General features: G+C 41.6%; 1 protein-coding gene across 1 annotated transcript in view; it reads left to right on the top strand.

Annotated features, from left to right (window-relative positions):
• The window catches only part of SPAG1 (sperm associated antigen 1), a 61,170-nt gene extending 50,651 nt beyond the window's left edge, over window positions 1–10,519 (top strand). Inside the window, exons 15-19 of the mRNA XM_012809503.1 lie at window positions 1,865–1,997; window positions 5,018–5,144; window positions 8,052–8,216; window positions 9,337–9,708; window positions 10,388–10,519. Coding sequence (XP_012664957.1) covers window positions 1,865–1,997; window positions 5,018–5,144; window positions 8,052–8,216; window positions 9,337–9,708; window positions 10,388–10,519 — 929 coding nt within the window. The remainder of the gene's footprint in view (window positions 1–1,864; window positions 1,998–5,017; window positions 5,145–8,051; window positions 8,217–9,336; window positions 9,709–10,387) is intronic.
• Window positions 10,520–12,164: the final 1,645 nt, after the last annotated feature.

Genomic DNA, 12,164 nt, shown 5'->3' with positions numbered 1-12,164 from the left:
CCTCCCAAGTACCTGGGACCACAGGCACCTGCCACAATGCCCAGCTATTTTGGTTGCAGCCGTCATTGTTGTTTGGCAGGCCTGGGCTGGATTCGAACCCGCCACCTTAGGTGTATGTGGCTGGTGCCTTAGCCACTTGAGCCATAGGCGCTGAGCCGAAATAGTAGAATTGTAGCAGTTTTAGGCTTCACATCAGCACCTATCAACATCCAAAGGGAAAGAAACACCATTGCTTATGGTGGCATAATTTTAAGAATGAAAAAATACATTGCCCCAAAGCCCAGGCTTTTTTATCTGTTATTCTAATGGGAAGTGGGCCCTGTGCCCATTCCTGAGCCATTTTCCTTGATGAGGAAAGGCAGTGTCCTGATTGGCTTAGGCCTGGTTTTTTTCCCATTGGTGGGGTTAGATTCCCTGTCACGTATCGCCTAAATAGGAAAGGGAAGGCAGCTGAATGAAAATCAGGGTTCCCTCAGACAGGGAGAAATAGGTTCCAAGCAGGGAATCAGCCATGTTCACTGCAAGGTAATAAGAGTAGTCTGTCATTGTGGTCTGAACAGTTGGCTCTTTGACAGCAGATATCAGAAAGCCCAACTCTTCATGCCTTAAGCAGCAGGCTATTTATAGGCACTTACTGTGGCCAAGTCCACAGGTAGAGCAGCTATAGGGATGGCTGGATTCAGGGTTCAGAGCCTTTTCTGTTTTCCATGTTGGTCTGTCCCTTGCTTTGTTGGCCCCATTATTAGACACACTCCCTTTTTTATCATGAAGCTTCAAATTTCATGGCAAAGAGTAAGAATTATTGTACAAGAATCTATCACAAAAATCTTACTGGCTCTCATAGGCCCTTGACCAGTTAGACTATTGGCCATGGGCCTATAATGTGCTAATTAATAAAATGAAAATCATCCAAAGGGTAGGGTTCAGGTGGGGTTTGCTGTGCCTAAACCACAAGAGTAGAAGAGGTGTGATTTCCCAAGGGAATTGGAGGTGCTGGATAGATGTCCACTTCAGGTTTGACTGTTGCAACCCCTGCGGCTCTGATCTCGATCACATGACACGGATTAGAAGTACAAGCTTGTAGGAGGTAGGGTAGCCTCAAGCAACCGCCACACTAGCCTTTTATGGAGACAGTACAACACAGGTGAGGGGAGTAATTAACCAATGTCTACGTGCTAAAGGCTCGGGCTCTTCTTCCACGAGGAGCACCTGTGGACGAATGGCCCGGGGGTCCACCCTTCAGCTGCAGATCATCTTGCTCAGACATCATCTGGCTCTTGGCGTCCCCTACACTTGACGAGGTCTATTTCTGCATTATTCATGAGATAGTTATTGAGCCAAATACTGTAGATACTTGTGTCCCCATGTCATGAGCTGATTCTGTCATGCCTACAGCTTAAGTAAAGGTCTAAAGTGTCCCTGTATTGCTATAAAAGTGCTGCAGGAGGCAGCATGGATTGAGAAGACAGAGCACTGTGAGGCTTGCTAGTTTCCGTGAACAGCCTTATTTGAGACTTGGCCTCTCATCATACAGTGTCACCTGTGTCCTGATTCTCTCCATTAGCTTGATTGTCTCCATCTGTCAGGTCCTCTGTTACTGTGTCCAGAATCCCAGAAAAGAAAACATGTCAATAGGGGTGAAATTACTTCTATTTTATTTTCGAATTTGAGAATAATAGTGTCATAATTAAGTAATTTTTACTTGTAGCCATTTTATCTTTTAGATAAAACTGTCTACAAAGTTTTGTTCCATTTAGACATTAGCTCTGGTTAGTTTACAATAGAAGATTTACTTGTAGTGGTACTTTAGATTTTTGTAAAGGGGCTTACATGAATACATCATTTTTTTTTTTTTGCCCCATAGATGAAAACATGTTTAAAATCCTTAAAGAAGAAGGAAATCAATGTGTAAAGAACACAAATTATGAAGGTGCCATTAGTAAATACAGTGAATGCTTGAAGATTAACAACAAGGAATGTGCTATATATACTAATAGGTAAGTTCTTTCTATATATTTCCTTTTTTTTCCCTTTTTTTTTTTTTTTTTTTTGAGACAGAGTCTCACTATGTCACCCTTGATAGAATGCTGTGGCATTCACAGCTTACAGCAACCTCCCAACTCCTGGGCTTAGGTGATTCTCTTGCCTCAGCCTCCCAAGTAGCTGGGACTACAGGTGCCTGCCACAATGACTGCCTATTTTTTGGTTGCAGTTGTCATTGTTGTTTAGCAGGCCCGGGCCAGGCTTGAACCTACCACCTTCAGTGTATGTGGTCAGCACCCTACTCAATGAGCCAGTAACTTTGATATATTTCTTATGTTAATAGTTTTGGATATTAAAAAATAATTTGTAATAAATTAATAAAATTAATGAAATGCCACAGTGCTAGGAATTTATATAGCAAGTTGTCCTAAGTGGGTGTTCCTAAAAGAGGTGGGGCCATGGGAGTTTTGGAAGATTGGAAACATGAGGTGTGGGAGAGGCAGGAGTTTGATATAGTCTAGTCTGTGTCACCAGGTTTGAGCATCTTTGCTGCTGCTTTGATGCAGCATTTCATGGCTGCCTGGCCAAGCTGTAGCTAGCTGGGCCTGGGCATTGTCCAAGATGGGAGGAACAGGAATTGATGCCCTTTCAAAGTAATGTCTTACAGAGCAATCCCTTTCTTCCTCTGAAGTGCCAAGGGAAGGGACCAGCATGTTTTATAGTGTGCATAGGAACGGGCAGGTTGTTCTAGAATACTGCTTGAGTGCCATCTTTACCACATGTCAACCTTTTTGCCAGAAATGTCACTAAATCCAACAGACGTTTTCCGGCCCTTCCCCTGCTCACCCTCTGCAGGATGGGGCATTATTGGCCACTCAGTTTTGCTGAAGACCCCTTCTCCCCTTGGCTGTGCTGGCAGAGCTCATCACCTGGCTCTCCTCTTTTCCCACTGCAGGCTTTTCTTTCCCCAGTATTCTCAGGGTTCTGAAGGTCTACCATCCCTCTTTTGCTCTACATACTCGGGGGGCCATTCCATCCTTTCCCCAGCTCCATTTACCACCTTACACTGATGTCTCTCAAATTTCTGTCTTCTGAGTCCCACACCCAAAACTCCCCTCCCTTCTGTGCTGGGGCTGATTATCTCCCTGACCAACACTTCCTGCCCCTTGTCCTCCATCCAGTTAGTTAGCAATGGCTGGTCGTACCTTAGAAATCCCTCTTAAGGCCTGACCCTTTGTGTCTACTGTTTCATCCTGGCCTGGGCTGCTGGCGTCTCCTAGATGGCTGGCGTCTCCTAGATGTCCATAGCACCTCCGTGGTCCCTGCACAGCCTTGCTCCCTTTTGTCTTGCCCTCCCAGTTGCAGCTAGAGTGATCTGTCTAGAACATGGTACACATGTCGGCCCCTACTCTGAACCCTTCAGCAGACTTCCTTTAGGCTTGCCTGTTCTTTCAGCTCATCCCTTACAGAACTTTTCTTAATTCATTAAGAACATCATGTCCAGGCAGGGTGTTTTGGCTCACACTTGTAATCCTAGCACTCTGGGAGCCAAAGTAGGTGAATTGTTTGAGCTTAGGAGTTTGAGACTAGCCTGAGCAAGAGTAAGACCCCATTTCTATTAAAAATAAAAAAACTATCTGGGTGTGGTGGCGAGTACTTACAATCTCAACTACTTGGGAGGCTAAGGCAAGAAGGATCGCTCGAGCCCACGTGTTTGAGGTTGCTATGATGATGCCATAGCACTCTACCTGGACCCAGGGTAACACAGTGAGACTCTGTCTAAAAATAAATAAATAAATAAATAAATAAATAAATAAGTTCTTTCCACTATAGGTCTGTGCCCTTTTTTTTTTCTTTTTTGAGACAAAGTCTCATTTTGTCTCCTTTGGTAGAGTGCTGTGGCATCATAGCTCACAGTAACCTCAAGCTTTTGGGCGTAAGCAATTCTCTTGCTTCAGCCTCCCAAGTAGCTGGGACTACAGGTACCCGCCACAATGCCTGGCTATTTTTAAAGAAGGGGTCTTGCTCTTGTTCAGGCTGGTCTCAAATCGGTGAGCTTAGGCAGTCCACCTGCCTCAGCCTCCCAGAGTGTTGGGATTACCTGTGTGAGCCACTGTGCCTGGCCAGGTCTGTGCCCCTGCCTCCATCTTAATGCTCTTAACCCAGTGCCTTTTATTACATAATTCTCACTCCACACTCTGGCTTTCAACTCAAATGTTACTTCTTTTGAGAAGACTTCCCTGACCACTCTGCCTCTTGCCTCAGTGCCACTGGATAGCATGTGGCTCTGAGCTCTGTGCTCTTATAGTACCATGTATAGATTTTACTGTGTTTACTTATTTTAATGGTGTGTCTTCTCCACCATAATGTATTCTCCTTGTGGGGGAGGGTGGGACTGTATAAAGTTTGCAGTTATATCCCCTGGGCCATAATTTCATGTACTATAAGAGAGTGCCATAATTGGGATCAAATGTTAAAATTTAATTGAAACAGCTGTAGTATAGAAACAGACTTACTGAGTTATTTTCTGATTTTTCTTAGCTGTCTAAATTTATAGATATGAGACTGGGCATGGTAGCTCATGCCTGTAATCCTAGCACTTTGGGAGGCCGAAGCAGGTGGATTGCCAGAGCTCACAGGTTTGAGACCAGCCTGAGCCAGAATGAGACCTCATCTCTAAAAATAGCAGGGCATTGTGGCAGGCACCTATAATTCTAGTTACTAGGGGGCTGAGGCAAGAGAATCGCTTACGCCCAAGAGTTTGAGGTTACTGTGAGCTGTGATGCCACAGCACTGTACCAAGGGTGACGAAGTGAGACTCTGTCCAAAAAATAAAATAATAAAAAAATAAAAATAGAAAAATTGAGGCAGGAGTATTGTTTGAGCCCTAGAGTTGGAGGTTGCTGTGAGCCTTGACGCCATGGCACTCTACCCAGGGTGACAGCTTGAGACTGTCTCAAAAAAAAACAAACCAAAATTTATAGATACGCTGTTTTTACCTTTCTTAATACCAAGTTTCATTACATTATGTCAGAGCTCTCTGTTACTTGAAGCTGTGCCAGTTTGAGGAGGCAAAGCAAGACTGTGACCAGGCACTGCGGATAGATGATGGGAATATGAAGGCACTCTATCGACGGGCCCTGGCTTACAAAGGACTCAAGGTGAGAAAATCTTCATTGTGCCAAGGGCTCACACCTAAAATCCTAGCACTTTGGGAGACTTAGATGGACAGATCTTTTGCGCTCAGGAGTTTGAGACCAACCTGAGCAAGAGTGGGACCTCATCTCTAAAAAGTAGCCGGGTGTTATGGTGGGCACTTATAGTCCCAGCTACTTGGGAGGCTGAAGCAAGAGGATCTCTTCAACCCAAGAGTTTGAGGTTGCTGTGAGCTTATGATGCCACAACACTCTCCCCAGGGCAAGAGAGTGAGACTATGTCTCCAAAAAAAAAAAAAAAAAAATCTTCATTTTAATGTGTATGTTTTAATTCTGAAGAAATGAAGTGGTTTTCAAGAACATAAATCATGATCATGGGATGGGAGTGAGATTATCCTGGTATTTAATCCTAGTGCTATACTAATCAGTCTAAAACCTTGGAATAGGCCTCAGATTTCACCACTAATTATAATGTGGAGTTCTGTAATTTCTAAGATTCCTTCCAGCTCAAATATTATGATGTATTCTCTGCTTTTCCTAGGAATAGTAGGAGTATTGTTAGTTATAATAGGTTCGCTTTAAGGGACAGGAAAGTTTGTAACTGAATTACTGAAAGCCACTGGCAGTATTTCTCCAGCAAAGATTGGGAGTGGAGGTGGGGGAAGATGTCATGTAGGAAGATGGGTCACCCAGCAGAAGTGGGTAGTAACAAATCAGAGATTTGACAGCTTATGGGTATGTAGGCCTTAGCTGGCTGATGGTCAGTGTGAGACTATAGAATGCCATTCTTCAAGAAAACTGCACCATTGGTTTAGAACAGTGGTCTCCAACCTTTTTGGCACTAGGGACTGGTTTCATGGAAGGCAGTTTTCCATGGGCCAGGGAGAGGTGATGGTTTCAGGATGATTCAAGTGCATCACATTTATTGTGCACTTTATTTCTATTGTTATTGTATTGCAGTATATAATGAAGTAATTATACAACTCACCACAGTGCAGAATCAGTGGGATCCCTGAGCTTGTTTGCCTGCAACTATGGTCTCATCTGGGGGTGATGGGAGGCAGTGACATCCAAAGTGTGTTGCTGAGGCTGGTGGTGGCTCATGCCTGTAATCTTAGCACTCTGGGAGGCCAAAGCATCTGAATTGTTTGAGCTCAGGAGTTGAGACCAGCCTGAGCAAGAGTGAGACACCGTCTCTAAAAATAGCTGGGCATTGTGGTGGTTGCCTGTAGTCCCAGCTACCTGGGTGGCTGAGGCAAGAGGATCTCGAGCCCAAGAATTTGAGGTTGCTGTGAGCTGTGACACTTTGTCTATCCAGGGCGACAAAGTGAGACTCTGTCCCAAAACAAAACAAGCAAACAAAAAACCCAAAGTGTGTTGCTGCTATTAAGCTTGTCACTAGATGTAGCTTAATTATCACTTGCCACTCACTGACAGGGTATTGATGCGGGTTTGTAAGCAATTCATTTATTATTGTCTGTGCGCAGTCAAACCTCTCTGCTAATGATTATCTGTATTTGCAGTGGCTCCCCCAGGCTAGCATCACCACCTCAGCTCCCCCTCGGATCTTCAGGCATTAGATTCCCATAAGGATCTCGCAACCTAGAGCCGTCACCTCTGCAGTTTACAGTAGGGATTGTGCTCTTGAGAATCTAATGCCACAGCTGATCTGACGGGAGGCAGAGCTCAGACAATGAGGCCAGCGATGGGGAATCACTGTAAATACAGATGAGACTTTGCTCGCTCGCCCACCACTCACCTGCTGCTGGGCAGCCCTATTCAAGGGTGGGGGTGGGGACGGGGCTTGCGGACTGCAGGGTTAGAAGAAAGAAGTTTTTATATAATGAAATTCACACATTGGCAGGTCATTGACTTTTTTTTTACTGTTTACAGAGTTTCACTATGTCACCCTTGGTAGAGTGCTGTGGTGTCACAGCTCATAGCAACTTCAAACTCATGGGCTTAAGTGATTCTCTTGCCTCAGCCTCACAAGTAGCTGGGACTACAGGTGCCCGCCACAACGTGCTATTTTTTTTTGTTATAGTTGTCATTGTTGTTTAGCAGGCCCCGTCTGGGTTCAAACCTGCTAATCGTGGTGTATATGGCTGGCGCCCTAACCACTGAACTATGGGCACCAAGCCTAGGTCATTGACTTTTGATAGCCACCATCTCAATCATGCTCTTGTTGGGGTGTCATGAATGCTTAAAGAAGTTTCATATCTTTACAGTTCTATACTGCCTCCTAATTTGGTTTAATCAAAATATTAGTCTGTAGTTTCTAGAACATGGCTTGTCACAGTAGACTGTTTTTGCATAGTATCTGTCCCTGCTGCCAGATTCGGTGGCCTTGTCTTAGATTCCCTTTCTTTTCCCTCAGTTCCACCGATGTATTGTCTGACTGATAGAAAATTAAATGTTGACTATAGACTAGTTTGAAGAGTAAACATCTCTATTCCATGAAGAACAAAAGTATTATAATTATCATTTGCACAGCCTTTTATAGGTTTAAACCATTCATTTATTCCTTTGTTCCTTGGTATAGCCTTGTAACAATTTGAATAGAGCTTTTATCACCCTTATTTTAAAGATAAGAAGACTCCAAACTGTTAAATAGGATCCTGTTTCTCTGCTAGTGCGTGTGTGCAGTGATCTGTGGCGGGAGTCTGTGGCAATACAGAGTTGAACTTGAGTTTTCTAATTCTGGATTCCATGCTCTTCCTTCTGTAGTGGATGTTCGTTGGGTTTTTTGTTACAATGTTTACACGCATACTCACTCTGTAGGGCCATTTTACAAGAGTGGCACTAATGGGGACTCCTGTATATACTTCGCACAGCTCAGTCACTCTCACCCATGCTAATCTAGGCTGCTGCTTTTATTTATGAAAATTATTTCTCTGTCTTTCTACTTAACAGAATTATCAGAAAAGCTTAACTGATCTCAAAAAAGTTCTCCTACTAGACCCAAGTATTGCTGAAGCAAAGATGGAACTGGAAGAGATAACCAGATTCCTTAATAATAAGGATGATACCTCATCATTCAACAAAGAAAAGGAGAGAAGGAAAATTGAGATTCAAGAGGTATTTTTTTTTCAATACATTTGAAATTTTTCTTTTGGGGATCTTACACTGGATTCCAAAGTTATAACCCTATGAGTTCTTTTGAACCCGTCACCTCCGGTATATGGGGCCTACACCCTACTCCTTGAGCCATGGTGCCGCCCACTCCTATGAGTTCTTAAATGACTTTTTGTTTGCATTCTGATGATGAATGAAAAAATTTTATCCAATTGTAAAGACACAGTTTCTCCTTTGCAGTGATAATTAGCCATGGTATTTCCCAGTGTGAGTCCGTGACAGACACTGGGAGTCTGAGTATTACTGAAGTTCTTCCTTTCTTTGCCCACCCTCCATGAGGCCTGTGACCATGCTCTTCCCACTCCAAAGTACACTGGGAGCCTGTGGCCATTGAGCTTTGCTTTAGGGTAGACCTGGAGAATCCCAATAGGATTGATTTCTTTCCAAGGGCCCTGCAAGCCACACCCTATGAAGATTTTCTAGATTGACTCAGACCTGTTCAGCACTCTGAAATAAGACTGCCTGATCAGAGATCTCAGACTAACAAAGACTCAAACCTGCCTTCGTTACTTCAAAGAACTCCCACATTCTGCTTTGCTTAAAGAATGTTAGGCCACGAATTCCTGTGCATTTGTGAATGTGAATATCACCACATTTATAATCCTCACATTTCCACTAAGAGTAAGAGGTCAGTATGTGAGAGAAGCTAGGAAGATTTTTCCCTTTAAAGGAAGAAAAAGCTATTTTAAGAAAATTGAAAAAATGTAAGCTCACTTTTTTGCTAAGAGAAAGAGATAAAATTGTGATATGTTTTCATTTTATGCAACAGTTTTATTCATGGAAAGTTCTAAAAGTAAAATGTTTGTTGTCATAGTTTCAATGTCAAATGGTTGTTTAAAACTTCACAGAACACTTTTATGAATTGGATTCCTATACTCTAAACTTCTCTTCCTAAAAAATTATAGTTTTTATAATTTATTACAAATTATAGATTTTTCACTTAGAACTTGATTAAAATACAGTCCATCTGCGGTTTTCAATCCCCATTTATGAAAAATGTAGCTTAGGATGTGTGTGGTGACCGGTGTTCAGTGTCACAGTCTGTATTTTTTTCCTCATAAAGGTGAAGGAAAGCAATGAAGAGGGGCCTGAAAGATCTTCAGAGGCGGTCTCCGCTGCCTGCCTTGCTTCTGAGAAGCAAGACAAAAGCAACTGGCCACTAGAATGCCTTGAAAAGCTTCAGATCTCCAAGCCTAATAATGCCTACGAATTTGGTCAGGTTATAAATGCTATCAGTACTAAGAAAGATGAAGAAGCCTGTGCACATCTTTTAGCCATCACCGCACCAGAAGATTTGCCAGTGTTGTTGAGTAACAAACTTGAAGGGGATACATTCCTCCTCCTCATTCAGACTCTGAGAAATAATCTTACTACTAAAGATCCTTCATTGGTATATCAGCATCTTTTATATCTGAGTAAAGCAGAAAGGTTTAAGGTGAGCAGAAAAGTATTTTATTTTGTTTATTTATTTTTTCTTTTTTTGAGACGGAATTTCATTTGGTTGCCCTCGGTAGAGTGCTGTGGTATGATAGCTCACAGCAACCTCAAAAAGGATCAAGTGATCCTTTTGCCTCAGCCTCCCAAGTAACTGGGGCTACAGGTGCCCACCATAATGCCTGGCTATTTTTTAGAGACGGGGTCTCCCTCCAACTCCTGAGCTCAGGTGATCTACCCATCTCTGCCTCCCAGAGTGCTAGGATGACAGGCTTGAGCCACCACACCCAGCCTTAAAAAGTGTTTCATTCATAGAGATCAACTTTCTTTTTTTTTTTTTTTGAGATAGAGTCTTACTCTGCTGCCCCAGGCTAGAGTGCCATGACCTCATAGAGCCCAGCAACCTCAAACTCCTTAGCTCCGGTGAACCTCATGCCTCATCCTCACGAGCAGCTGGGACTACAGGCATGTGCCATCACACCTGGTTAGCTTTTTCTACTTTTTAATAGAGACTGTAAGGGTCTCAACTCTTACTCAGGCTGGTCTCCAACTCCTGAGCTCAAGCGATCCACCCTCCTTGGCCTCCCTGAGTGCTAGGATTACAGGTGTGAGCAGAGACTGATTTTTTTTTAAAGGGTTTCCATAATTTATTGATACTAATATGTTTTCCCTTCCTTCAGATGATGCTGACGCTAATAAGCAAGGACCAAAAGAAGCAAATTGAACAGCTATTTGATGACCTTTCAGAAACACCAAACAACCATTTTACTTTAGAAGATGTACAGGCCCTAAAAAGGCAGTACGAGCTTTAAATCAAGATTGTTAGATTTCTTCCATGCATGTATGTGTTCCAGTAATGCTATTGAAATGGTATTGTAATAGAGTTGCATGGATAAAATCTGGCTTAGAAAAGGTCCCTTGGTCTGGACTAGAAAACGTTTTACTTATTTTTATACACAGAACATGTATATTTGACAATATGCTTTTTATTAGCTGTAAATATTTTCTTATGTACCAGAGCCAACATCTTTATATTTAATAAGTATGTGGTATATTTAGAAGTTGTTAAAAATGCATTTTAATTTATAGTGTGTTTTCTTTTAATAACTCACCTGTTGAAAATCTGAGTTAAATTATATTTCTTTGAGGTATGAAGGCGTCCTCTTAAGTTTCATAGAATTGAATTTCTTTATAGTTTTTTTAAAAGTGAAAGTTATTAGCAGTGATTATTATATGACTCACATCCTGCTAGGATAGACATAAATCCCATTTTATACTGGTACCTGTGGGTTTCAATCAGTTAAAATGAAATGGAACACTGAAATCTGTAACATGAAATGATTATTAAATTGTGTGTATTAATTTAGAGCTGTAAGAGGAACTTTTCTAGTATGCCTGATAATTAAGAACAAAAATTGCTAAAAATTTCTACCACTTTTTACTAGATTTTAAAAAGCCCCTTTCCCTTGTATATTGCTTATATAAGTAAAGACAACTAATCGCTATATAAAAGCAAACTAAACCCGCATTTGTATTTGAACTGTCATCCCTATATTTCTCCCAAGTGTCTCCCCCTCCTTTTCTGTTTTCTGCTTTCATGACTATATTTTATCTTTCACTATAAAAGAGAAAGTGAAGAGCCCTTCTCATATCAAATGCTCCTTTGTTAACCGAGTCCAAGTAAAGGTGTTCTGGTCTCTGTCAGTGTACTGTGGTTTATTCTTGCAGTCTCTTGTCAGTTCCCTGGAGCTGCATTTTCTTATTCATTTAGAAGTGAAGATGAAAGATGAATAACACTTTTATTTTTTCTCTATTATTTTATCCAATCTTAAAATCACCACGGGGAAAAGGATGCCTCTCAAACTGCCGTTTTTCTTCTAAACTGTTCTTTTCCTTTTATCATAAGTGAAAATCTACTGTAATGAGTACTTAACTCTAGTCTTCATGTAAACAAATAGGTTTCTCTTTTTTGATGTTACTAAATTGTTTATAAAAGTAAATGATGGATTGTGTTAGAACTGTATCCTATGTATAAAGTTTATTTATAGAGAAAGTTTACCTATATATGGTAACCCGAGATTAACTTTACAATGGATCTTAACCTAGAGGCTGAGAAGTGATTTAAGAGTTAACTTCAGACACACAAAAAGGAAACTTTTATTGACAGTTACATAATGAGCACCTAGCACAATCCTGACACAGGGACATAATTAACTGTAGGTGGTATGTTTTGAATTTATCTACTAGGATTGTGCATAGTTTATTGCATATCATCTAATTTAATCTTCATAACAGTTGTTACAGATCAGGGAACAGTAGCACAGAGGTGTGTAAACTAAAGAAGACTATAAATGTTGCAGGTGGTCCATCAAAGCTCCAAATCTGTGCAGTCTGCCTTTTGAGCTCATACACTCCGTGCTGTGTAATGAAACATATTAAATATATGAATGGAACAAT

The sequence above is a fragment of the Otolemur garnettii genome, unplaced genomic scaffold (genome assembly GCF_000181295.1).
Source record: "Otolemur garnettii isolate 467f Iridium unplaced genomic scaffold, OtoGar3 scaffold00004, whole genome shotgun sequence".
Lineage (NCBI taxonomy): Eukaryota > Metazoa > Chordata > Mammalia > Primates > Galagidae > Otolemur > Otolemur garnettii.
The sequence above is the reverse complement of the archived record's forward strand: the minus strand, read 5'-3'. Positions and strand labels throughout refer to the sequence as shown.